The sequence below is a fragment of the Dama dama genome, chromosome 33, assembly GCF_033118175.1.
Source record: "Dama dama isolate Ldn47 chromosome 33, ASM3311817v1, whole genome shotgun sequence".
NCBI classification, from domain to species: domain Eukaryota; kingdom Metazoa; phylum Chordata; class Mammalia; order Artiodactyla; family Cervidae; genus Dama; species Dama dama.
Window position 1 is genome coordinate 76,981,286 of NC_083713.1, and position 23,689 is coordinate 77,004,974.

Here is a 23,689-nt window from a genome sequence, read left to right on the forward strand (position 1 = left end):
GCACGCATGCTGTTGATCTCATCCAGTTGTCATTTTTCCTAAAGCAGGAAGCAAACCAATAAAACTACATATGGGAAGAATCCACGTTGGCACAGACAGATGGCAAAGCCATCATCCTGTCGGTTTTCTCCATCGAGTGGATCAAATGAGCAGAGTGAAGCCCACAGGACTGTAGTTTCCAATCCAGCAGCACATATGGCTACAGAGGCAGATCTTGTCTGCTCTGCTGTGAACCCCGCCTTCCCTTCTCCCTGACGTCTCCATTTCCTCTCTGCCTCTTGGTCTGTCCGCTTTGCATTCTTCCTCAGCTTGGCTGCTACCTCCAGGAGCTTGATTTGTCCATCTGGGCCTTACAACACAGAATGACTCCCAAACCTTGTTTAATGGAAGATGCCTGTGAGAGACTGAATTCATTTCCATCTGAGAACCAGGGTCCTCACAGCGCCCCTATCTCTGCCTTCTGGCAGGCCAGATGAGCCGTTCCACACCAGATGGAGTTTGCTCTTAAAAATCAGCAGTAACCATTTATTTAACATCTATGGAATGAGCCCCATTACTGGTCAGGACCAGTGCTAAGTATGGAAGTAGGATGATGAAAAACATGGATGCTACCCTGTAAGACCTCACAGCTTGGCCGGGGTCGGGTGGGATGGGGTGGATAAACAGGTAACAACAGAACCAGTGAGTAGTGTTTTAAAGAAGGCAGGGCAACTGGCAAGGGGAGCGCAGAGGTGCATAATCACAGTAAGATTGTGAGGAAAACACACACACACATACACACAACACTTCCTTAAGGAAGTTCTTCAAATGTCTGGCCTGAATTTCTGCTTCAGGAATAAAGGCCGGGTTGATTTTTGTTTTGCGACAAGAAATATAGGAAACCATTCGATGCCTGTTTCTCTTCATATAATTTTTTCATTTGACAAGTAGGAAAAGACTTCAGTGACTGCTGACTTTTTCCCACTAGTGTACAGGCTTCCTTGAGTCTAAGAACAGGGTATTCATCCCACCCCCTGAAGAAAATTCCTAGAGGTTCACACGGAAATATTCCATATCCTGAAGGAGTAGAAAAATATATTCCATGTCCTGAAGGAATAGAAATAGATTCTGTATTTCATCTCTTGAAGCTGCAACCCATTCCTGGGTATCACTCACTATACCCAGTTTATTTCTAGATTTTGTTTTTTTCTTTTTTTTTTTGAAGGCAGATTCTTTTATTTTTTAAAGAGCACAAAATACATGATTCACATAACACATTTCATCAACTTTTAAAATATGTCAATGACAAGTTGAAGTCCAGCAATATTATTTACCAGTGGTAGAATAGTCTGCAGATTCTTTTTTTTTTTTTATTAGTTAGAGGCTAATTACTTTACAATATTGTAGTGGTTTTTGTCATACATTGACATGAATCAGCCATGGATTTGCATGTGTTCCCCATCCCGATCCCCCGTCCCGCATCCCTCTCCATCCCATCGCTCTGGGTCTTCCCAGTGCACCAGCCCCGAGCACTTGTCTCATGCATCCAACCTGGACTGGTGATCTGTTTCACCCTTTATAGTATACTTGTTTCAATGCTGTTCTCTCAGAACATCCCACCCTTGCCTTCTCCCACTGAGTCCCAACCTGGTTTTACTTTGCCTTGTTCTAAAATAGTTGGGTGAAATGCTATACTATGGTTTAGGAATATTTTAAATAGTAAACCATCTTACTTTGTAAAATAAACATGTTGTCTCAAGAGTCATTCTACTTAGATAAGAAAATGGCAGAAAATATACTTTATTAGGAATGAGTTTATCTTTGACTATCATAAATACTTTTCAAAGATTTAAATGTTGAGAAACATTCTTTCTCCCATAGAGTCTTTCTCTCTTTCACAATTTGACAGTATCCACATTTTTACCGTCCTTTGCTGGTTTTGCTATTGACTACTCAAGAGACTTCCTGGCAAAGTAGGGACAAGACCTTAGGATGGGTGAGGATGACTTGCCAAGTAGGTCCAGTAGAATCACATACAATCAACCACTGTAGGGGAGAATCTGACACAATAGGGCAGACGTTTGCTGTTGCAGTTGACTCTGGAGGACAGAAGGGCACCATCTCCAGACAACTCTGCATCTTACCGAGTGTGCAGCAGGGTAAAATGTCCTGAATGTTTAGTAAGCATTTCATGATTAATAAGACATTTTTAGTAAAGCAAACATATATCGTAAATAAATTTATATCCATAGTGTATGTACTGGGAAGTGAGACACTTAAATATTCTTTTCTAGGATGCTGAAATAGTTCTAAGATACTTAGTTATTTGCAAGGTGACAAAGAAGTGTTCTAATTAAAAGTGATGCAGGCATATTCTTGAAGGCAAGTCTTGAAAGAATTTATCAAGAGATCATTTGCTAGTCTGATTCTATGTTTATTTGATGACATTCTTAGTCTGTTAAATATAAGCTTCTCTGATATAAACTGGCTTGCTCCGTCACCAGTCTGAAAGAGGGGGTTTTTTGGTAATTGAAGCCCGGAAACATTACAGCCTGTATTTATTTCTGGACATGGGGCAGGGTTTGTTGCTTGCTTTTGTTTTTGTTTGGTTCTTTGTCCTGAGTGCCCTTGTCATCTTCTTTCAGTTCTTTCTCCTGATCAGATGACCTGTGATAACTGCCTTCTCTCTTGTCCCTCTTTCTCAACAGGAGTAATAGCAGTGGTGATATTCATCATCTTCTCGATCGTTGGCATCATGAGCCGCTTCCTTTACCAGCAAAAGCAGTCACATCGCACCAACCAGATGAAGGAGAAGGAATATCCAGAAAATTTGGACAGTTCCTTTAGAAATGACATTGATTTGCAAAACACAGTGAGCGAGTGTAAGCGGGAATATTTCATCTGAAAAACTGCAGGGTCATCTCATGTTCTTTCTTTGCTCATTTTTGGTTCCTCCTTATTCACTTTCTAATATCCTTTAATTTTGGTCATTCTCTTTCTCTGTTTCCCTTTTATTTTGGGGACATACCTGCATTCACCACAGCATCTATCCCCTCAAACCAGCCCAGAATACTAGGCAGCTATGGCCACTGCCTTCCTCTTTAACAAACTTATCACGGTGAAAATGATCACTCAAGAGACTGACTTGACTACTTTAGACAAGGAAGAGACACATGGGTGTGCACATGTCCATATTCGGTTCTATATTTCTGCTTTCTAAGATGCACCCTTCAGTTCTGCAGCAATTCGGTCTTGCGGGCTTACCTTGAACCTGAGATCTGTGACTTCGGCATGTAACCATCATCCTCAACACCCTCCCCCATTCCAAGGCCACTCTGACCAGAGAACTCAGGGTACCGAAAAGGAAGACGCTAGGGCCTGGTTTGTGTCAGTGGCACTTTAAAAGGAAAAAGAGAGGTTTGTCGTGTGTTAATTTTCCTTACGATAGGAAGCCCATTGCCCTAACTCATCATCATTGTTCACTCTCTTATCCCCTGAGTATTTTCAAAAATAGGACTCCTGATAGTCATACGTGATTACTGTGTTCCTTTCTTACTGCTCTCTCCTGCAGCTGACACTTTAGAACAGCACACAATAGCGTAAACCTAGGGGAAGCAGGGAAAATAGTCGCTTGAAACTAGGAGGTAAAAAGACAGCTGCTAGGAAGTAGATGTTCTATAACTTCAAAAATGCCTCTTCTAATTTTGTAAGAAATGTTAGCTATGTCATTCCTGAGATTATTATACAGATATATATTTATCAGTTGTTGCATCAAAAAGCAACTCAAAGTCTAAAATAGCATTTGGTTCCATGAAAGAGCTAAAACCATCTTAACTCAGCTTTAAAGAAAAATAAAAACAAAGCAAAAACAAAAAGCAAAACAAAGAAACAACAAACAAAAACTGCATGAAAGCAAAGAAATGCCAAACAGAATTCTTTCCTTCCATCCTGTCACTAAAGGTCTGGTGAAAAGAGTAAACACAAGTTTCACATTTTAGAATAGACATGATAACCCACGTCTGCCACCGAGCCATTTTTTCCTAGGAGGTTTAGGATGAATGGACGTGTGAGGCATTCTGACTAGCTCCAGGAAGCCACCACTGCTTTTCATAGTTTTAGAGGAGCCATTGGGTTCTGCAGTGCATCATATTTTCAAGTCTGCTGCATCCTTTGTATATAAAGGTCCACACATGCTTTTTTCTATAGGCATAAACTCCCAGATGAGGCAGTGACATGTTTCAGGGTATGCATCATTTTGGTACCAAAACAGCCAAGGAACATCATCATTCCTTCAAGAAGCTATCTTGGGCTCATCCCCCAGGTGGTGGTGAGAATCCTGGTGGTTTTTCTATAGGAACATTCCTCACTCTTTGCCTCTGAGCCATCTTCAGGAAAAAGATGAGGGGAAAATGATACAAATGTTCTAGTATGCTGGAAATGCAAACAGAATGAGCCACAGATGTGGAAAGTACTTGCTGATTCTCTTTACAAGGCAGACTCAATCTGAATTCCATCTTTTTCTCTTCGTGTCTGTCACCTCTGAATGTTTTAACACTCTCCTGCATGATGAGGCTCACAATGAGGGACTCCTCAGCTTCACCCCATTTCAGGTCTATTTTAAGCTTTCAGTGTCAGAGAACATGGGGAAAGGATTTCTTTTGCAATCATATTTCTCAAATAGAAGGTGTTCTAAAGACATACTCTCTTTTTAAAATTTTACGTGGATTCTTACTTAATCATTTCCATTATATCCTTTTGCTAGCAAATTTATTTTAAAGTAATTCTAACAAGGGCATCTTTTTTTTTCCCCTTCTAACTTTAATAAGATGAATGATCCATTCATAAGAGGAAAGATCTTAAAATATTGTTTCCTCCTGCCCTGTTCTTTCCTACTTCCAATGTTCACTTTTGAATTTTCTATTTCCATAAAAAGGCTTTATAAATCAGCCTTTTGCTTGGCGACATCATCTTTTGTCCCCTGAAATAAAAGTCACTATGCAGTGCAGTGGGTTTAGCCTGAAGCATCTCCAATAATGAAATGGAAGGAAAAAGAAGGTTGAGTAATAAAACTGGAACTGCTCATTATTCAAGTCTCTGAGAAGTAGGGACTGTATTTTGCTGACATAGTACAGATATAAGAAATGGAGGACTAACAGAGGCCGACTTGGAATATTCGTTTCTCTCATCTACTTACACTCGTGGGTAGTTCTGTAGGGTGAAAACTTTGGGAAACTCCATCGTTGCCACATCTCCACTACAGAATCTACCAGCAAACCTCCCCATATCTGTAGACTATCTATCCATACATACTATGTATCACAGACTTAATGACGAATGCCAAGACAGTGCAATCAGCACGTCACTCTTTTAAGCAGAGTCTCAGGGCTAAATAAAACTTATTTTTACAGGGTTGGAATATTTCATAACCCCAGAGAACACTAACTTTCACTAGATGTATATGAAAAGCAAGCATGCTGCTCCCTCCAAAGGAAAATACACTTTTCAGTGACAAAGAAGTGTAAACTCTGCCTATCTTTGCTCACTGGTACCAAAATCCATGGAGTTTTGTGCACCTGTTGATTTGTGTGTTTCAATCCTTGACCAACTATAATCTAAAGCAGAAGTCTTTGAAAGAATTCCAATGCCTCCTTAACCACAGTTAAGCTTTCCTGACTGCACATGTTGGCCAGCTGGATCGCCATAATCCTACACTTTAACTTTCTTTGGTAATTGCTATTTACCAAAGTATTTTATAGAATGTGCTTTGTAGGAAAACCAAAAACACCTGTGAAATTTCACATTTTAAGGGGGCTATTTCATTGATATCATTCTCACCAAACAAATCTATCTATGTAAGCAGCAGTGTGTTTGCTTACTGTAAACATATATTTAATGCTGCCTCATTCCTTGTGTGTATAGGTTTGACTGCTATGGTTTATAGGAGAATTTGTCTAGAGAGTTAGACATTTGTCACTTCTCTAGATATATTTTTAAGAAAAGCTTCACTTATTCTGTACTCTGCAAATGTAATATTTATTTTAAGGATCCCAGGGCTGATTTTTTCAAAACAGTTTTTATGCCCTTGAGTAATAATAGAGATGGTACTAACCTGATTTCCATCTTTTGTTAGACTGTTGCCCACCACAGGGTTGCAGGAGCAGGATCAGAACAAAAGAGGGAAACTGGTCTGTACTTAATTCACTCATGGAGTAATTATTACCCGATACTCTAAGGGCTGTGCTAGATACTGAGCATATTAACATCCATTGCACCTTGTTCTTGCCCTTGGAAAGCCCAACGTCTGGCAGGGGAGGCATGTATTGTTGTCGTAGACTTGCTGGAGACTGAAAGAAGCAGATACTTTCTGGAAAATATTTATATATATTTCTTCTTGTTTATTACTTCTGCCTTCAATAAGCTGCTTTGTTTTTCTTTCTTAAAGCAAGTATCAATCTCTGCAGGTATATTTCTCTGGAGGGAGATGGATTGACTCTGTAGGGACAAGAATAAATGGTCTCCATCTCAAGAGTACTTCTGGGGAAGCTGTATTCTCTCCATTCTTGTTTTAACTCTGGGTAGGGGATTCTGAAAGCCCTCCTTCTAAGGGTCAGACCTCAGTGATCACACAGGAACCCTATCTGAGGTCGGAAACAACAATCTCCATTTTTCCCCTTTTCATTTCCCAGTTCTTTTATACAATTTATTCATGACCTATTGCATGCCCTTGTTCTTCCAGATGTTCCTTAAGGCATTTTTGTCATACTCTAGCTTCTCCTAAAACCCTATTGCATCCTGATGAACCATATTGACTCAATTTAGGAAGGTCTCGGAGAACTGGATGAAGTGCTGCTTTGAGTAACCCATTGACTCAAAGGTGTCATCCATCTAAATGAGGTCTCATATCTGTGCGCTGGGGAGATTTTTCCAATTCTGAAAAAAATCACACGTTTCTCGTCTCTGCAAGAAGCTCATTCAGTTACAGGAGCTACACTGGGAGACTCCAAGATACGGAGAGAGATAAGAATCAGGCCCTTGAGTTCTTTCTTATAAAAAGTCCTGACAGCTTGTCCACCAACAACCGGCATCTTTTGAATTCCTACATGGCTACAATCCATCAAAATCATATTGTAGCCTGAGTCTGCCAAAGGCAATCTGATACTCATTCTTCCTTAACCTGAAGGCTGAGACGTACTTAATCCTCCTCTGTCCTAGAAGTCCCAAGTAGACCAAATCAATAAAGGGGCTTCCTTGTTACTGACAATGCAGAGATGGTTAAAGGAAGAAAGTGTCATCAAACTCAAAATTTTCAGAATACTTGGAAGACAACTGAGTGCTATTTCATGTCTCTCATGCAGTTTGAAAGTGTTTTCTTATAAAAAAACACACACACACACACACAAAGTGTGATTGAATTATTTCTATTCTGTTCTTGAGTGTTTCTCACCTTCCCTCCATTGCCTCACCCACACTCTTGTTAAGTCACCTAGTTTGCAGATTTTGCTTGTCCTTCGTTTTCATCTCTGCTTCACAAATTCCAAATATTTGAACCTCTTAAAGGGAAAAAAATCACAAACACACACCTACACAATCTCTTTGTCAAAATAGGGCTGTTATTCAGACTTCCTGTATGATAAGAAAAAACACATTTTCTTTTGAGTCAACAGTTATTTGAAACTTTCAGAGGAGGTTTTCATATTTAACTCTTTTTTCTGCTTTTGAGTAAATTTTGTCTTACTTTGCACTAAGGTACTCTGAGGGAGAACAGAAAAGCACATTATTTTTAGTGAACTACTGTACTTTGTAAGTGAGTTGTCTGTCTTTTGTAATGTTTATAGTCTACAAAGCGGTAGAACAGACATGAGCAAAGATGAAAGCAAAAGTTGGTTTGAGTGTTTTGACCACACCTGGTGGGAACAGGATGAGGCGAAAGAGAGAACCCTTGGTGTCAACTTGGTGAAGACTGATGACTTTTCCATGGAAGGGTTGCTGCTTCCAGAGAGACTCACCGGTGGCAGCTCTTCCCACTTTCCTGGCTCTTAACTCGGGAATCTCTTTAGTGCATTTGGATCTTCACTTTACCCATTAGGAAAAGAGGCAATATCCTGGGGTTTGCACGAGGAATTCTTTACTTAATTTGGCACAATATTTCTGTCTCTTCCCAGGATATCAACCACTTTTTTTTTTCTAGATTTGTATTTCATCGGGATTTTTCTAGGATGCTTTAGAGCTATCATCACAATCATCCAATCTGCCCAGATTGAACACTTAGAGGAACTATGAGGAAGCACCTTAAGTCCACTCCCCTGAATCAGCATTCCCCATGGGTAGAAGCCCTGGGGTCCTGAAATAAGTCTGGGGATCGTCCTCTCCCCTTATTGGTCCAGCCTTGCATGGACATGCCAGAATGATGATGAGATGTGCTTCTCCCCATCCCTGACAGTGAATACTTTCAGGGACCTATCACCCAACACTATCTGGGAACACTACTTTCTTCAAACATCCCCAGCTATACAGGGGAACTTTTGCAAAAACAGCAGGACAAATTAAGAGGGCTGTCTTAGGTCAGAATCAAAGGTGAAGCTAATTGTTTTAGTGATTAGATCCTAGTCTTGATTTTCCTCAACATCATATTCTTCCATGCCTCCAATGCTGGAAGTAGCCTCAGGGGACATGAAAACCAGATGAAACAGATTGTTGTATTGCCCTGCAGACTCTTTGGAAGGCCTCCCCATAGATAGAATTTTCAATAAACCTTAAGGAATAGTATTAATGAGCTTCTGCCTAGTCAGACATCCTAATTATAGCCAACACCATCCCCCAGCCTTCACAGGAATTATAGTCTCTTCTCTTTGAATGGCAGTGTCAACCTGTGTAACCTTGCCCTGCCTTAAATACTAATGCAAAAATACCAAACCTTGCGTACAACAGTGTACTTATATGGCAAGAGGGACTTTGTATTTAGTGAGGTCCAACATCAAGAATGCTTTCCTTCTGAATTGTAGTTGACAGGTCTCCTGACACGCTGTGCCGCTTTGGGCTGTCTCTCCCCTCAGTCTACTGGAGGAGGCTCAGAAGGTGCAGATGTGTCACTGGGAATTGGAATGCAGGCTGAGGGGGAACCACAGATAAGTCTCCAGGATGTGCTAGGTAAGGAACAAGCAAACTTTTACTGCATAGGGCCAGATAGTCGGTACTTTAGCCTTTATAGGACAGCCAGTCTCCACTGTGGTTGCTCATCTTCCCTGTTGTAGTAGGAAGTGGGCCACACATGGGCAAAGAGTCATGGCTATGTTCCAGTGAAACTTTGCTTTCAAGAATAGGCAACATATCAGATTTGGTACATGGGCTATAGTTTGCTGATCCTTGTTATGCAATATTACAATGTCCACTTCAGATGGAAAATCAATTTCATTCTGGCATAGAGTAGTCCTCCTTCTTGAAGAATGGGAAAGAGCAGGGAAATTATTTTTAACAAGGAAATGATAAAATACAAAATAACCTCTTCTCCAAAAATATATATGTCAGATACTTATTATGGCAAAAGCACAAAACAGGTCACCTCTCTTTGTAGATCTTCTGGAGTCTAGCTTTTCCTTTTGACCGTCTCATATTTGTTCCTGAAACAGAATCCCAAGTGATGTTGCCTCATTCCAAGTCAATTTTGAAGACCATATAACATGTCTTAATACACTGTATGGGGAAAAAAGAAAAAAAAGTTAGCCTTAGATTTCTTTGTTTTCTATGGTTCCTGTTGTACAGAAGAAAGACTTACACTGTAAATAATGTATATTTAATAAAGAGAGAATTTTGTATGATTTTGTGTGGAAGACAAATGTGGCTCGCTGTGTTTTCCTGGGTTAATGAAGAGTCAAACAATTAATCCCTTAGCGCCCATTCTCATTCCTTAGACCATTAACTCCCAGACAACATGACCTGTGGGGTTGCTGCGGAAACATGACCCTCCCACTCCCTGGGTTCATTGATCTCACCATAAAAGTGCTGTTGTGGGCTCTCTGAGTGCCCAGTGGTCTATCCTGGCTCAGATGTGTACAAGACCAAGCTCCCCGACTTCATCAGAAGTCACGTTCAAGGCTCAGGAGTCACTCTGGTTTCAGGGGTGCACATGAAATCTGGGATGCATGCTTTCCTAAACCTTCCTCAGCACCCGCTCACTCACAGAAGCCAGTCCCTGTTCCTCTCCTTGGCTGTCCCTTTCTATCAGAGACAGTCTTAATTCCATATGTCTGAGATAGTAAGTATGCATTGTCATGAAATGAAATTCACTTCATTGAGTGTTTATTGAGATTTCTATGTATGGAGTCAACAAACAGAAATTGAAAACTGACATGGTTTTTCAGCAGGACAGAACCATGACACCATCAGATTTAATTTTCTTTTTAAATTGATTTATTTTATTGAAGTAGAGTTAATTTATAATGCTCTGTTCACTTCTGCTTTACAGCAAAGCAGTTCAGTTATGCATAATATACACATTCTTTTTTATATTCTTTTTCATGATGCTTTATCACAAGATATTGAATATAGCTCCATGTGCTCTACGATAGGACCCTGTATGTTATCCCTTATCTATGGAATCCAAAATATGGCACAAGTGAACTTGTCAGTGAAGCAGACTCACATGTAACTTTTAAAAACTCATCTAACTGCACAGTGGAGAGTGGACCTTGGAAACAAAGGAAAAGGCAGAGAATAGTTGGGATGCATTTCAGAAGGCTGCAGGAGGGCCTGGTGTCTGGGACCAGGGCTCTCATAGTGGACGTTGTAAGAAAGCTGCATCCAGGAAGAACCATTAGGGCTTGCTGAGAGATTAAAGAGAACGCATGAGGGAAACAAAGAATCTAGAAAGGTGAGAATTTGGGGCTTAAGTGACTGAATGGGTGGGAACAAATAGTTATGTTTTAGAGGAGTGTGGGCTGTGAAGTAGGAAAGTGGATAACAAATCCAGCTTGGGATTGTGTGAAGTTTGAGGTTCCAACTAGGTAATAGGTGTGGATTCAGAGCAGGTATCTGGGTATGTACATCCGCAGTTCAGGAGGAGGTCTGGTCCAGAGAGACACATGGAAGATATACGTGTACATATATGTACTGTTGTTTAGTGGCCAAGTTGTGTCCGACTCTTTTGCGACCCCTGGACTGTAGGCTACCAGGCTTCTCTGACCTTGGGATTTCCCAGACAAGAATCTAGAAAAGGTTATCATTTCCTACTCTGGGGAATCTGCCCCACCCAGGAATCAATCCCTTGTCTCCTGCATTGGAAGGAGGATTCTTTACCACCAAGCCACCAGGGAAGCCGATACATGTGTGGGTATAGACATATATGTATGTGTGTGTGTGTGTGTGAGAGAGAGAGAGAGAGAGAGAGAGAGAGACCCATTGAGATCATCTAGAAGGTGAGTATGACTAGAAAACTTTAGACAGTGGAACAGTGATGTGTCAGAGGACCAAGGGCCAGACAGGGAGGGCGGAAGAAAACCAGGTGAGTAAGCTGGGCTCCAGAAAACAAAATGCTTAATCAAGGAGAAATGGACAGTCCTTCAACTCTATTCAGAAACTAAGTGAGATGAGAATAAATATATTTAGCAAGAAAAGGCATCCAAGACCCTTTTTAGAGCCACTTGAAAAGAAGTGGGAAGGAAATTCTGCTTGGAGTCATCTAACACCATGGAGAACGTAGGGGATGGCAGGGACCAAGCTTAAAGGAATCCGATAGTCTGGACATGCATGGCCTTGGATGAGGCACATGCGTGTGTGCATGCTAAGTAGATTCAGTCATGTCTGACTTTTTGTGACCCTATGGACTACAGTCTGCAAGGCTTCTCTGTCCATGACATTCTCTAGGCAAGAATACTGGAGTGGGTTGCCGTGCCGTCCTCCAGGGGATCTTCCCAACCCAGGAATAGAACCCACATCTCTTATGTCTCCTGTATTGGCAGGCGGGTTCTTTCCCACTAGTGCCACCTGGGAAGCCCTGGACCAGGCGCACTGGGGCTCAAATCACATAATATCCATTCTCTAGTTCTGTGTCTTAAATGAACCACCATAATCCTTACTTTTTTTTTTCATATTTAAATTGGAAAATAAAACAAAAAAACTTGAAAGATCTTTAGGAGTAAATGAAACAATATGTGCAAACCAAGTAGCCAGGTTCATTGTCTTCAGAGCCCTCCATAAAAGTTCCCTATCATTATCACCCTACCACCTCATAATGTGTAGAAAAAAATAACGTGCGTCACCTAGAATTTAATAAAAGGAGGCACAGATAAAGCAGTGCTGCTTTGCTTCTAAAGGGGGCTCAGATGTCACTTGTAAGTAGATAAGACAAGACCAGGAAGATGTCTTGAATTCTAGTTGTAGCTCCACCATCAATGTTTCAGAGAGGCCCAACCTGCCCAAAAGAGAGTCCACAATTCTAAATACTAAAATGAGTCAGGTATCTTAAACTTTGACAATACTTTTTGCTATCAGAGGAACTGATTAGAGAATTTGGCCAGACAATCATGCCTTCAAATACCAGCACTTCTAATTAGTAGCTGAGAGACAGAAAATAAATAAGCCCTTTCTCATTTTTGAGGTTCAGAGCCTCATTACTCAATAGATTTTAAAGCAATGTGCTTGTACTAAAAATATAAATCAGTTTTCCAAATATCTTTTTTGGATTCTGCTCTCTCCTCACGTCATGTAATCAGAGGGTACGAGAAGTAGTGAAGGACTCCGTCAATCTTAACCTCCTGTTCATGCCTTCATATCTGCGTTTGCTTTAAGTCTGTAGAATAAAAGAGGAAAAATGATTCTCAGTCCAAACAGACATATAATAAGTGTGTATGGGAGACCCTCATGGTATTTTTAATAGCATGTGTTTAAATTATATATGAATCTATTTTATTTTTCATGACACCTTTAAATTCCCAATGGCCTCAGATTTGATCAGGTAAATGATCTCTCAGAATCTGCACATCTGAGCCTGGCTAAAAGCACTTTGAAGGCATGCCAACTGTAGAGGAAGGAGTTCTGACATCAACACCTGGGGGCTGCTGAAAGCTGAGCCTAGAAAATGAAACCCATCCATGGGAAGGAAACAGGAGCTCTAATGACTGCTGTTTGGAAAGGCAAATCCAGTTCAACTGACTGCTCTGAGAGCCCCAACTGTTCAAACAGGCCTTGGGGAATTAAAGGCTGCCTTAGAGCATCTCTTTCGCTGAAAGGAGAACTGCTACCACCCCCGAGCACATGAAGATTCTCCCTGGCAGAAGGCTGACACGGAGGCTCTCGCTCCCTGACGCTTTGCTTTGGAAAGTGTGACAATTGTCCTTGGCTCCCAGGGCTCCTTGTTGTGCGCAAAGCTCGCATTTAAGAGCTATGGGCTTCATGAGGAGGGTTGGCCTGAGGCAAGTATGCTCATGCAATAACAATGCAAAAGTAAAACAATTACCTTACCAATGCTTGTGGACCCTTTGTAGGTCAAGTCGTTTATTTTATTTTATTTCTTTTTTATTAAATAATCTATTTATTAATTTATTGATGAGGGAGTCTTAATGGTTGAGTTTTTTTTTTTTTTTTTCTTTTCCTTTCTCCTTGGCCGAACCCCAGGGCATGTGTAACTGTCCTGACCAGGGATCCAACTGCACCCTCTGAAGTGCAAGTTCAGAGTCTCAACCTCTGGACCACCAGGGAAGCTCACGTTGACTACTTTATGCAAAACTTTCTTTCTTATTGTCACACTAAAACTATAAGAGAGATGTTGTTTTTTACATTGTGCTGACAAAAATACCCAGCAGGAGAAAATTAATTTGCTAAAAGAACTGCATAGTTTTTGCTGTCACAAATACTTGGATTCCATGCCTGGTCTGTTATCTATATCACTTTAAGACAACCCTCTTACCCTATCTGAGTCTCAGTTTCTCATTTGGAAAATAGGAATATTAATGTCTATTTCACACAATCAGCTAGCTAGTTAATGAAAGAGCAAAAATTTTTCCTTTTTAAATTTATTTTTAGTGAAGGATAGTTAATTTACAAAAGAGAAACAGACTCACAGACATAGAGAACGGACTTGTGAGTGCCAAGGGGGGAGGGGTGTGAGGGAGGGATGGACTGGGAGTTTGGAGTGAGTTGATGCAAACTATTATATCCACGGATGGAAAACGAGGTCCCACTGTGTAGCACAGGGAGCTATATTTGATATCCTGGGATAAATCATAAGGGAAGAGAACATAAGAAACAATGTATATATGAGTACAAAGGAATAAAGATTTAAACTGCTTTGGCCTTAAATCACACCTACTTATAACCAGCTGCTGCTTGAACTAATTCAAGTAATATATTTGGGGCCTGGTGCATCTGCTCTCTCCCTGGCTTCTACTGCTCAGCGACACTAGAGGAAGACCTTCAGCTAAAAAGATAAAGATGCTAAAGAGAGTTGTTGCTTGCTAGGTGGTTCAGTGGTAAAGAATCCACCTGCCAATGCAGGAGATGCAAGAAACGTGAGTTCAACCCTGGCTTGGGAAGCTCCCCTGGAGTAGGGCATGACAGCCCGCTCCAGTATTCTTGCCTGGAAAATTCTATGGAGAGAGGAGCCTGGAGGGTTAGAGTCCATGGGGTTGCAAAGAGTCAGACATGATTGAGCAACTGACAGACACACACACACAAAGAGAGTTCTTGCTGTTGTCCATTCGCTCAGTTGTGTCCACCTATTTGCGACTCCATGGGCTGCAGCGCACCAGGCTTCCCTGTCTTGCACCATCTCCTGCAGCTTGCTCAAACTCATGTCCACTGACTCAATGATGCCATCCAACCATCTCATCCTCTGTCACCCTCTTCTTCTGTCTTCAGTCTTTCCCAGCATCAGGGTCTTTTCTAATGAGTCAACCCTCCCAAAGTATTGGAGCTTTAGCTTCAGTATCAGTCCTTTCAGTGAACAGTCAGAGTTGATTTCCTTTAGGATTGACTGGTTTGATCTTGCAATCCAAGGGACTCTGAAGAGTCTTCTCCAAGAGAGCTGCTAGAAGTCATGAATATCAAAGCGAGGCTTTCTCAAGCTTGAAGCATTTCTATTTAATTAACATTGAAACCGAGACGCCAGTAGAGTGTAACTTAGGACTGCAGGAATCATTTTGTACCTGCAAAACTCACTCTGTGATGCACCTACTCTCAAGGCCGATCCCTTGTGAATGGGGACATTGGCAGTGTAGCTGATATTGTCTTTGTGGATACCTAAAAAGACATTCTTTTGGGGAAGAATAATGCTAACCTGAGACTGGGGCCAATAGGAAACACTTTGAAGCATGTACGTTTTCAACCAAGTAAACCTCAAATGTTCCCTCTCAATAATCAAACAGAGATATTTCATCAACCATGTTACCCATCATGACATATTAGTGGTACTGTCATGTAATAGTATACTCCAATGCTGGCGGATCTTGCCTTTGGATCTATGAAGGAGTCAATAAACCTACACTTGTGAATGGTATAATGTGGTGTTAATTAAGAACCTGCAGTGTGCTAGATGTTGAATTACCTGTTTATGCCTTCACTATTTAAATTTTACAAGGTAAGCAAACACAAACCAAATTGCAGTAAGTCACACATACAAGGATCAAACTTAATGTTGATGTGTATGTAGGTTCTTAAGCATTTTACCTTATATGAAAACACATCTTTTGAATCTATTACCCTTTAGGACTTGTAAGATACCTTCACAGTGTTAATATCATAAGGAAAAAATAATACTGCCACCATTGTATATTGTCTGAAACTAACCATTTGTTTCCTCTCTCATTTATCCATTAACTCATTCATTCATCACACAGTGGTGAGCTCTTTTGATGGGGATTTCAAGTGAGATTATGGGAGTAATCACATAATGGAACAGTGGGTCTAACTGGAGAAGCCAGCAGGTAAAGGATAAGCTGTAAATCAGGTGCTACAGTGAATGGCCTGGAGTTCTAAGCAGCAGAAACGATAAGGGAGCACACATTTGAACAAAGTGAGTGTTGTTTCGTTGGTGTCTCAAAGATCTAGAGAAAGATTAAAATTTAGGTTTAAAATAAGAGAGGGACTTACCTGGTGGTCCAGTGGTTAAAAATCCACCTTCAATACTGGAATTGCCAATTTGATCCTTGGTTGGGGAGCTAAGAACCTACATGCCATAGAGCGATGACACCTGTGTTCCACAACTGGAGAACCCTGCTTGAGAATCGACGTGCCAAGTGAAAGAGCCCACGTGTTGCAAGGAAGACCCTATGTCCTGCAACTAAGGCCTGAGGCACCCAAGTAAATTAATTAATTAATTAAAAAATGAAATACAAAAAATGAAACAGTGTTTGAAAGGAGGCACCAAGGCAAGAGCAAGTGTGCCAATTCAGGAAATTGTACCTAGCTCAATATGGCTTAGGGCAAAGTTAAAAAGTTGCTGTTCAAATATGACAGGCAACTCAGCAAAGCCGTAAGAATGACCTGTCACATCAGAGTTTCATGGGGTAAGGAGAGCAACAGTGACAAAGCAAGAGGTGTGCAAACGTGAAATGGTTTCACGCAATATTTAGGTTACATCATGTCCAGGCCAGCGTTAAGTTGGATTTGATGTCAGACTGTTCCCAACCTGTCCTAACTCTCTCCTTTCTGGCTATATACACCAGGGAGAGTTGAATCGGTATTTTCAGCTTTGCATGTCTAATTTTTAAGGTGAATATGGAATGTTTACTGAGTTGTTATGAATAATTAATAAAATAGGAAATGTGAAAGCATTTTTTGAACTACATAGAGCAATACAAATACTAATCAATATTACATCTGCAAGCTTACAGTGGGGAAAAAATATCCATCAATTAAACAGTCAAGCCAGACAGTAAGTATTTTAGGATTTGAGGACCAGGTTCTGGTACAACTACTCAACTATGCCCTTATGGTGTGAAAGCAACTGTGGGCATTATGGAAATAAATGAGCATGTTTCAACAGAGCTTTAGGCATAGAGACTGAAATTTAAATGACATAGAATTTTCACATGACATGAAACTAAAAAAAATGTCTACTTTTGATTTTTTTTCAACCACTTAAAAATGCAAAAACACATGGTCCATTCACAGGCTGTACAAAAGTAGGCAGCTGGCCAGATCTGACTTCTAGGTCATAGTTTGCTAACTACTTAATTAAGCAAATTATTCACTGAATTTGAAGTCCAGCCTTTGTTAGTGTGAGGAGTGGAGATATAAAATATTTATTCTTTTTCTTTCACCCAATATCATTAAAATGTTTGCACAAACATAGAAAATAAGACTGAAATTCTGAGTGCTCTCTGAGAGAAGGAGAAGGGGACTACAGAGGATGAAATGGTTGGATGGCATCACCAACTCGATGAACATGAGTTTGAGCAAGCTTCAGGAGTTGGCGATGGACAGGGAAGCCTGGTGTGTTGCAGTCCATGAGATTGCAAAGAGTCCGACATGACTGAGTGACTGAACTGAACTGAGAGATGTGGAATTCAAGAGATCAAGACTGCTCTTGAGTGAGTTTAAAGACAAAAGGTTAAAACAGAGGGTCCCTTTGGACCACAGCTTTGATTAGCTTGAGCTGGTTGACCTCAGTTTCCTGTTTACCTCAAAGAGTTGCTGTGAAAATAAAATTTTAGAAAACAGAAGAGGCTGGGGATATGAAGATACTTGTTATCCATAAAGTTTATATAGATGTGAATGATGACAAATTCTCTGCTTTGTGTAATCTTGCTTGTTTGGTTTGGGAGAGCCCAAAGAAGATAGAAACTTTTGCAAATGTGACAGGATATGAGTGGCTGTTACATTTAATTGTATGATCAAGTTAATTAGGTCGAGTCACTTTAAATAAGATAGTTATTGGGGAGAAAAAAATACTGTTTTGTTTGCTTGGCATAGATGATCTTAATGTATAAGAAGATTCAATAGGCCAATTTTAAGTTTCCAAACCTGTGTGCCTTGCATGGATGATGAGTATGTAGCAAGATACTGATTCCCTAAGTTCCTAGTGAGAAATGACAGGGCTTTGGGTGGCTGGATTACTCAAGTTGGAGACCATGCCTGAAGCTCCTAAAATAATGGTCTGGTTAGAATAGACATTTCAGATATAGTGGTTCAAATTCAATAACTCCAAATCTCTATTTTGGAAATGGGATAGGCAACATAAACTAAATAGTTAAGCAGAAAGCAGTTGAAAGGCTATTTAAGCATTAAATATAGGAAAAGTAAAGCTAGCAAGACGATGCTAAGCAAAATCCCTGAAAAGGGGCCGGGGGAGGGGGGGGGGTGTTGCGGCTTGTGAAAATTTACAAAAGTTTTGTGTCCTTTCAGAAAAAAAAAAAAAAAAAGAGCTCTTAAATAGAAAACCATAAAAATCCTGGAGTTCATATGACTTATTCACCTTTCAGTTTGAAAAAAGAGGCTGGATGTGAATGTTTTTAGTAGATAACTGTCAGTTTCATTGCAAGGTCAAATCGCAGTGTTGAAAGATAAAAAAGAACCATGAGCAGTGTCTATTTAAATCAGAAGGGTTGAATATCATGCCCTTCAGACTTTCAATTGTCTTGGCCATGATCCCTGGCATTTTAACCTAGGTACTTGTCCTTAAGAGGTGAAAAAACATTATAAAAATTTACAGGCCAGTTAGAAATAAAACAAAAGAAAAAGGAAAAGAAGAAGCTAGCAAACCATCAAATAACCCATTGTGGATAATCTAAAGCAACATGAAATGTTATGGTTTTAGAACACAAAATTTTGAAAAGAATAAATCTCTCTAGATCAATTTAATTTATTTCAGTGAAAATGTACAAGAATATAGAATATAGAAACAATAACAGCCATCTATCTTATTTCCAAGAAGTCTTTGATTAATTCTTTCTCAAAAGACATTCTTCTCAATAAGTAACAAAAGTGCAGACTTCAGTATAATATTTTGGTTGAAAAAGAGCTGACTTTAAAGTAATTATCCCTGGGATGACCCAGAGGGATGGGATGGGGAGGGAGATGGGAGGGGGGTAAACAAACAAGAAAAAGTAAATTAATTATCAATAACTCAATCCCAACTAGGGCCATAATATAACAATAATTAGTCCTAGAATATGCTATATTTTACAACTTATGATAACCCCTCTTTAAAAATTGGGAATATCCTTGTCGAATATACAGATAAAATTCACTGGGCAGAATATTAATATTAATATAAAAGGAATAAATATATGTCAAGATGATACTATAAGCTGGCCAAGTTAACTATTGAAAAAAAAAGAAAAGGTGATAAAATTTGATGAACATGAGGGAAGACAGCAAAAACATTTGTTCAGAAAGGCAAAGGGGGAATTCCCTAGTGGTCCAGTAGTTCAGACTCTGTGCTTCCACTGCAGAGGCACGGGTTTGATTCCTGGTTAAGACTAAGGAAAGTAAAACCTCACAAGGCCCATGGTGCAGCCAAAAAAAGAAAAACACCAGAAAGGGGAGGCATTTATATAGAGGAACATAAATTTAAACTTTTGTCAAAGAAGATCAAATTTTAATATAAACGGTGGTGAAAATGAAGGACTCTCTCTTTATTGTGGGTTATATGACAAAGACGTCTGCCCCTTAGATTTTCTGATTTTCTGGGATTGAAATATCTGCATGCCTCTGTTTCCATCCTTACTTGTCAGTCTCTGAGATTCTTGAAGGCAGCGACCAAACCTTAGTATACCCTTCCTTACACATTCCTGAAAGCATAGAAGGCTTTAAGATTTGTGTTATTGAATAGCTCAATAGTTCCTCAGACTAAAATACCAACAATAACATAATTGGGCAATTTGAGGCAGAGAGGCCTGTGATGAAGGTTCAGAAAATAATATAAAATATTTGAAAATAACCCCCAGGAAATATTTAAATTTGATGAAGATACAAATGAAGAAAAAATCCCTGAAAACCTTGAAGTAAAGTGAAGAATTTGTTTTTCCCAGAAAATTCAACTGTTATCACTAGTCTATTGCTGTCAAATAGTTTTTGAATTTCTGTACACTGAGTTTAAAATTTCCTTTTAAATATTAACTTCATGTTAAGGAAAGTATTTTTAAAAGTTTAGTTGATTAGATCTAACTGATGGAGATAAGACTTCCAGTTAATTTCTTAAAATGTATCCCAACAGCAACATGGTAGGCTAATACAGAAATATCACTTTTCATTTAGCTGGAGTTATTGGGCTAACTGCTCATCAGCATTGCTTTTATTATAATAAAAAAATATTAACATACAAACCACACATAGTACAGATCTTCAATGGTCTCAGAGATATGGGATGACTAATGCTTGTCCTTAAAGACCTTAAGAATAGGTTTAGTTAAGGTCATGAACAACAGGCAACACCGTTTAAACTTTGGTCATCACAAAAGATATAACAGCTGTACAAATGTGTTCTATGGAAAATTAAAATAATATAAAAATAAAAATGAACCTCACACTGGTCAGAATGGCCATCATTGAAAATTCAACAAATAATAAAAGCTGGAGAGGGTGTGGAGAAAAGGGAACCCTTTACTCTTGATGGGAATGTAAGTTAGTGCAGCCAGTATGGAAAACTGTGGAGGTTCCTTAAAATACTGAAAATAGAGTTGCCATACGATAATGCAGCCCCCCTCCTGGGCATATATTGGGGAAAAGCTCTAATTTGAAAAGATATGTGTACCCCAATATTTATTACAACACTATTCATAATAACCAAGATGTAGAAGTAACCATTGACAGATGAATGGATAAAGAATATATAAACATAAACACATATATTATAAATATTTACTGGAATACTATTCAGCCATAAAAAACAAACTAATGTTCTTTGCAGCAACATGAATGGACCTGGGGATTATCATACTAAGTGAGGTAAGACAAATGAAGACAAATACCATATGGTATTATTTCTAAGGAGAATCTTTAAAAAAATGATACCGGTGAACATATTTAAAGAACAGAAACTGATTCACAGATGCAAAAAACAACAACAACAACAAAAAAAACTTAAGGTTGCCAAAGAGGAAAGTGTAGGAGAAGATAAATCAAACATTTGGAATTAACAGATACAAAGTACTATATATGAAGCATATGACCGGTAAGACCTATGGTGTAACTCGGGGAACTGTATTCAATACCTTGTCATAACATATAATGGAAAAGAATCTGAAAAATAATATATGTATATATATACCTATATATATGTGGAACGGTCACATTGCTTCATACATGAAGCAATGTAAGTCAACTATACTTTAATAAAAATTTTATTATGTAATTTTTAAAAAAATATTACTTGAGCAAATATATTTAAATATATTCAAATATGGCATTTCAATATGTATATACAAGTTGAAAGAATACTCAAACTCATGTCCATTCAGTCAGTGATGCCATCCAATCATCTCATCCTCTGTCAGCCCCTTCTCCTCCTGCCTTCAACCTTTCCCAGCATCAGGGTCTTTTCCAAGGAGTCAGCTCTTTGCATTAGGTGGCCAAAGTATTGGAGTTTCAGTTTCAGTATCAGTCCATCCAATGAACATGAAGGACTGATTTTCTTTAGGATGGACTGGTTGGATCTCCTTGCAGTCCAAGGGACTCTCAAGAGTCTTTGCCAACACCACAATTCAAAAGCATCAATTCTTTGGTGCTCAGCTTTCTTTATAGTCCATCTCTCACATCCATACATGACCACTGGAAAAACCACAGCCTTGACTAGATGGACCTTTGTTTGGCAAATCAGTGCTTCTGCTTTTTAATGTGCTGTCCAGGTTGGTCATAGCTTTTCCTCCAAAGAGCAAGCGTCTTTTACTTTCATGGCTGCAGTCACCACCTGCAGTGATTTTGGAGCCCCCCAAAATAAAGTCAGCCACTGTTTCCCCATCTATTTGCCGTGAAGTGACGGTTCCGGATGCCATGATCTCAGTTTTCTGAATGTTGAGTCTTAAGCCAACTTTTTCACTCTCCTCTTTCATTTACATCAAGAGGCTCTTTAGTTCTTCTTCGCTTTCTGCCATAAGGGTGGTGTCATCTGCGTATCTGAGGTTACTGATACTTCAGCATCAGTGGCAGTGTGGTGCTGGAGAGGCGGCTCCGTGGCGCTGGAGCACCCGTGAGGGGATACCCCATGTCCGAGGTCAGAGAAGCCCAGCAAGACGGTGGCACTGGAGTGACTTCAAGGAGTTACCCCACATCTAAGGGCAAAGGAGTAGCCCCAGCAAAAGGATAGGAGGGGCGAATTCACATTTAGAATCAAACCCCATTCCCACCAGAGATGCTCAGAGGGCTCAAACAAACCTTGTGCTCCCAGGACCCAGAGACCCCACAGAGACTGAGACAGACCGGTGTTTGAGCGTCTCCTGTGGAGGTACAGGGCGGCAGGGACTGGTATCTCCAAAGAGTTGCTCCAGCTCCATGCAGCCACCTCTCCAACGCCTACCATCCTGCTGGGGCTTCTCTGACCTTGGACATGGGGTATCTGCTCACAGGCCATAGGGGCAGGGGTTGTGGGTACAACAGACTTGGGTATGGCTGGGTGCTGCAGACTTGGGTATGGCCTAAGCCCTCTTGGAGAAAGTCACTATTAACTCCGCTATAGAGCTGCCAGAACTTACATAGGACTGGGAAATAGACTCTTGGAGGGTACGACAGAACGTTGTGCACCAGAACCCAGGAGAATGGAACAGTGACCCCACAGTAGACTTGCCTGTGGGTGTCTGGGAGTCTCTGGAGAAGGCGTGGGTTGGTGGTGGCCTGTTGCATGGTTGGGGGCACTGACTGTATCAGTACATGCATGGGATCTTTTGAGGGAGGTCACCATTATCTACATTACCTCCCCCATAGCTTGGCCCCAAGGTAAATAGCAGGGGAGTGAGGGACACAGCTCCAATTGGATTAAAGATTTACTGAGCAGACCCCGCCCATGAGAACAAGAGCCAGTATCTTCCTCAGTCATTCTCTCCCATCAGGAAGCCTCTTATTCTTCTCCATCAGAGAATAGACAGACAGAAAACCACCATCACAGAAAGCTAACCACTCTAATCACATGGACCACAGCCTTGTCTAACTCAATGAAACTATAAGCCATGCTGTGTAGGGCCACCCAAGACTGACGGGTCATGGTAGAGGGTTCTGCAAAATGTGCTCCACTGGAGAAGGGAATGGCAAACCACTTCAGTATTCTTGCCTTGAGAACCCCATGAACAGTATGAAAAGGTAAAAAGATAAGACACTGAACTATGAACTCCCCAGGTTGGTAGGTGCCCAGTATGCTACTGGAGATCAGTGAAGAAATAACTCCAGAAAGGATGAAGGGATGGAGCCAAAGCAAAATCAACACCCAGTTGTGGATGTGATTGGTGATGGAAGCAAAGACTGATGCTGTAAAGAGCAATATTGCATAGGAACCTGGAATGTTAGGTCCATGAATCAAGACAAATTGGAAATGGTCAAATGAGATGGCAAGAGTGAACATTGACATTTTAGAAATTAGAGAAATAAAATGGACTGGAATGGGTGAATTTAATTCAGATGACCATTATATCTACTACTGTGGGTGGGAAAGAATCTCTTAGAATAAATGGAGTAGCCATCATAGTCAATAAAATAGTCCAAAATGCAGCACTTGGATGCAAAATCTCAAAAATGGCAGAATGACCTCTGTTTGTCTCCAAGCCAAACCATTCAATATCACGGTAATCCA

General features: G+C 40.2%; 1 protein-coding gene across 2 annotated transcripts in view; it reads left to right on the forward strand.

The window, feature by feature from the left end:
- CNTNAP5 (contactin associated protein family member 5) overlaps positions 1–2,889 on the forward strand; it is a 984,962-nt gene extending 982,073 nt beyond the window's left edge. For both annotated transcript variants that reach the window (XM_061135035.1, XM_061135036.1), the window contains exon 24: positions 2,688–2,889. In XM_061135035.1, coding sequence (XP_060991018.1) covers positions 2,688–2,884 — 197 coding nt within the window. In that variant the 3' untranslated portion in view covers positions 2,885–2,889. The remainder of the gene's footprint in view (positions 1–2,687) is intronic.
- Positions 2,890–23,689: the final 20,800 nt, after the last annotated feature.